The sequence below is a fragment of the Oculina patagonica genome, unplaced genomic scaffold (assembly GCF_052425735.1).
Source record: "Oculina patagonica isolate OP01 unplaced genomic scaffold, crgOcupat unplaced1431, whole genome shotgun sequence".
Lineage (NCBI taxonomy): Eukaryota > Metazoa > Cnidaria > Anthozoa > Scleractinia > Oculinidae > Oculina > Oculina patagonica.
The window spans coordinates 1-4,456 of record NW_027557444.1 but is presented as its reverse complement, the minus strand read 5'-3'; the positions used below and the strand labels follow the sequence as shown (position 1 = coordinate 4,456).

The 4,456-nt window shown below is 39.3% G+C and overlaps 1 protein-coding gene across 1 annotated transcript; it reads left to right on the top strand.

Annotated features, from left to right (window-relative positions):
• Positions 1–305: 305 nt before the first annotated feature.
• Positions 306–4,079, top strand: LOC144639874 (tyrosine-protein kinase JAK2-like; the record flags this gene model as incomplete). Its single annotated transcript, XM_078499150.1, has 5 exons — positions 306–392; positions 1,942–2,043; positions 2,423–2,522; positions 3,088–3,130; positions 3,842–4,079. Coding segments are annotated over 5 exons (570 nt in total), but the record flags the coding sequence as incomplete, so codon positions are not given.
• Between the last annotated feature and the right edge of the window lie 377 nt (positions 4,080–4,456).

The following is a 4,456-nucleotide window of genomic DNA, read 5'->3' as shown; positions in this document are numbered from 1 at the left end:
TTACTTGATCGCCTCAACAAAAAAAGGTACAAAATCAAAACTATAACAAGTGCTGGCAAGAAACCGGCTGATTTAATACATCGCAAATCACTTTCAATATTATCATTTCCCCTTCTCATACCTCGTGCAAAATAGTCGGTATTCTGGAAGAGGTCTTTGATTTTATTTGTCATCTTAGCTTGGGTAAGTTGTGTAATAAGTGGATGTTATTGAACTAACATGAGGTCAATATCAGAAAAATATTAGTCAAAGACAAGTTGGGTTCCTTTATTTGTATTACAGCTTGCTGTTTTTATAACTGGTAGGTTTATGGCCAAGTTAGCAGAAGGTTTGAGGTTCTTATCAGTGCAGAATTTGGAATCAAGAAGAAAAGAACTGACGTGGAGAACAGTGTAAGTTTAAGATAAATATTAAGTTAATTAAAAGTTGAATATTTTCCCATTTATTTGCTAATTGGCATCAATACATAGAGGATATATTACATGGTTGCATGGAGATATGAAATTTATCTTCGAGTGTTCAAATCTATAGCTCACATGCGCTCACTCATGAGATATCTATTTGAACACGAGAAGATAAATTTCATATCTCCAAGCAACCATTCTGTCCATTCTGTTTATTATATAAACATACTAATTAAGATGTTTATGACGATTTTCCGAAAGTTTTCCGACCATTTTCCAAAGTTTTTTGAAGATTGTCCGAAGGTCGTACAAATGTTTCCGAACATGTTTCCAACTTTTCCCAAAATTTCCGAAGATATCTGAAGATTGCCAAAGTTTGCCGAGGAAGATCCGAAGATGTTTCGACTTAATATCGATTTACTTTGGCTCATTCAGCATTGAAACAGGGCAAACTTGTCAGACAATGTTCCGAAATCGATAACTTCACATGCGCAAAAGATTTCCAGGTATTTCATTGATGTTTATATAATAAATTGGGTTTAATTACCCTAACACTCACTGGAATATATTAGTCACACTCACAATTAAGTGCCATGGAGGAGGCAGGTGGCAGGAACCTGGTAGTACATTTTGGGGGAAAAAATTATCAATAGGATATCATGAATGTGTCATGAGTGACTGCATTTATTTAAACTTTTTGCCACACTATAGTCGATTTCCGACACTTTTTTGAGTTGAGTCTACTCTTTGTAGGCTCACAGGTTCATTTTTCCAAACAGCAACTGGTAATTGAGCCCTGCAGGGGGGTGCACTTCCATATATGAGCTATATAGGTATGTGCCGCTGTGAAGGGTATGGTTTTCAAGCAGCTTAGTCTGGGATAGGGTATAGAAATCAGCGAGTTTTGGTCTAGAATAGGGTATCATTTGCCGGAAAACTGATCAGTAGTATGAGGAATTAAGTCCAGAATAGGTAAGCTCAGAAGAGGAAGAGGCCTTCTTAAACGTAAATAAAATCATCGCGGCAACGTTGTTGACAGATGGTTTTCCATTAAAAACACAAATAGTGACACAGTTCTGAAAACGGCAAGTCTGGGGTAGAGTAGTGTTTTTCAGTGTTTAGTCTAGTAAAGGGTTGCAAAATCAGCTGAACAGAATCTAGTATATATAGGGTAAGGGTTTAGAAGGTCCAGTAGCCACCTGGTTTTTGTAGCATGAAGCAACTAGGAGCATTTCTACTCCCCCCTGGATGGGATGCTTAAGTCCATCGCAGGGTTAACCCCCAGTATAAGTACACCAGTAACCATTTATACACCTGGGTGGAGAGAGGCACTATGAAAGTAATTAAAAATGGCTTTCCCAAGAACACAACTTAATGACCCTAACCAGGGCTTGAACCCGGACCACTCGACGCGGAGTCCAGCGTGCTAACCATTAGGCCACCATGATGGGAAGGTGGTTAATTAGTAGCAGAAAGATTGTGATGGCATTGTAAATGTTCGGTTTTAATTTTGGTTCATCTTTTACTTTTACTGTAGCTTCCTGAGATTATAGTGGAAAAGTTCTCAGATGTTGAAGCATTGGAATTTGACCGTATGAGAAACATTGTAACAATCTTCCGAAAAGAGTTTAAGCCTGAGGTACAACACATGTCATGTTATAATCCTGTTTTTATCACTCAACTTTTATTTGGCATTTTGTAGTATCTTTGTTCATTTAAAGAGTAAAATAAAGAAGACAGTGTTTTAGGACAGAAGCCAATGGTGGCAAGCTATAGCTTTGCAACTTACATGCTGAATCCCGATAACTCGAACCTTCAAGGGAAATCGAAAATGGTTTGAGTTAGCGAGGGTAAAATTAGTAACAAAATGACCTTATCAGGATTCAACTGTACATAGTGAATTTCTCTGCCATAATTTTAGTGGGCTATTCTCTGTGTACCCTTAACTGCCAAAGGTCTTAATACCCTAGCCACGCCATTCACCTTGAGAATTTGCATGTATATTTATGGTTTTGCAGACACTGACAGCCAGTTCTACACAAGAAGCAGATTCCCTAATCACGCTGATTGAGGGATATTACAGACTGATGGTTAACCAGTACAAGCAACTTCTAAGAGGTACAATATTTAGCTACATCTGGGTAGTAGCTAGCTTGGCTTCTTCTAAGATATTATATGGGCTGTTACACAGTGCTGAGTCCACCCCACTCCCAGGGGGGTACTTGCAGTATACATGACGGGGGGGTCTGACGGAGCTTCATATTGTGAACCCAAAAAAATACATGAGCCTGAAATTTTACACCCAAAAAAATACCTGGCAGCAAAATTCTCTACCCCAAAAAGTACAAGACATAGCACCTTGATACTGATTTATTCAATGAAAAAGACTTTAAGACCTAAAAAAATACATGACAGATCTCTTGACCCAAAAAAATACAGAGAGTGTAATTTTCAACCCCAAAAAATATGTTGGACCTCCCCGTCATGTATACTGCAAGTACCCCCCTGGGACCCCATTATCCCCAGCTTCAACCTAAACTACATTTTCATGTTTCTGAGTGCCATAGCTGATCACTGCTCTGGTATCATTTATCATTCTGATTCATGCCAGAAATCTTTGACCTCATCAATTGGTAATTGGGTTGTCCTGCCCATGATGATTTGTTGTGTTTTTTCCTTTCAGGTTCAAAGAGCACAGGTTCCATACTTTGTCATGGACCTATCTCGTAAGTGCATTCGGATGCCTCTTAAAACAGACAATTTACAGCTGAATCTCTCTGCTGTGGCAGAGTTAACTGGGGTTAACCCTGGGGCAGAATTAACTGGCCATTATAGAAAGGTGGCCATTGCAGGGAGGTTTCAATGAGAGTAAAGTGTGTGGATTAGCCTGCAATCAGGATGAAAAATCTGGGCTGTTGCAGTAAGGACGTGCTGTTATAGAAAGGCAGCGTTAGTGGTGGTTCAACTGTTTTAAGATTATTAACCTAATGGAGATTTGTTAGCCTAGTGGCTCAACAGGCTTGCCCTTCACTTCGGTTTTCATTTCATCAAAATGGCAGCAGTATTCTCCTGATCCTCCACCGTTGGATCAGGAGTCCAATGCTACCACAGATGGGTACCAACAGGATTCAATCTTCCTTTATATACCTAATCATATCTATTTGTTATGCTTTGGTGAAAGATCAGACGAGTTTGGTCAAGCCACAGTTGGTATTTTAGCCTAACATAGTTCAGCCAAAACTCCAACGGTGAGACCTGAATCAGACCTGATGTCTCTGAAGCATACCAAAAAGATACAATTTGGTATTTACTGTATTCAAATTTGGCCAAAAATCAAGCGACATCAGGTCAGTGACTTTTAAGAAACAGGACAGTAGAGAAGACTTGTAATTAGCTAACTGCAAATTAATTATTGACATATAATTTTGCTTCTCCAGGCGTAAGCTGGGGGAATATCTGTTACTGAAAGGATGCAAAGAAGATGGTTCCTTTTTGCTACGAAAGAAACGAAGTGAACACTTTAACCTTGTTTTGTCAGTGTACGTGGGAGAAAAAGTAATGAACTATGATATTGTGTGGGATACCTCCACTGAACCTGGATTTTATCACCTCAAGGGATCAAAGAAAGGATTTTCAGACTTGTCGGGACTTGTCGAACATCACAAGCTGGCAGCGGTAAAGCCACTATGTTTATTGATAGTAAATATTACTTTTGTACATAATTATCCAAACTCAAGAGAAGAGTGAACAAATATGAGGCAGTGCAATTAGAGCAGTTTTCAATTGAGTGTCGTAAAACCAAAACCAAACTAATCACTCTAGCCAATCACAAAGAACACAGTCAGTGCAGTCAACCAATCAAAACACGAGGCAAATACATGTAGCCGGCAGGAAGCGCGAGAAAACGTGCGCGAGCGAGTCACGATTGGTTTTGGTTTTATTTCTGATTGGCCTAAAAAGTGGCACGAGAGTTTCAAACCAATCACTGAGCGTAGTAATGCAAAACCAAAGCAAACGCGAATAACTTTCGACACTCAAGTGAAAACAGCTCT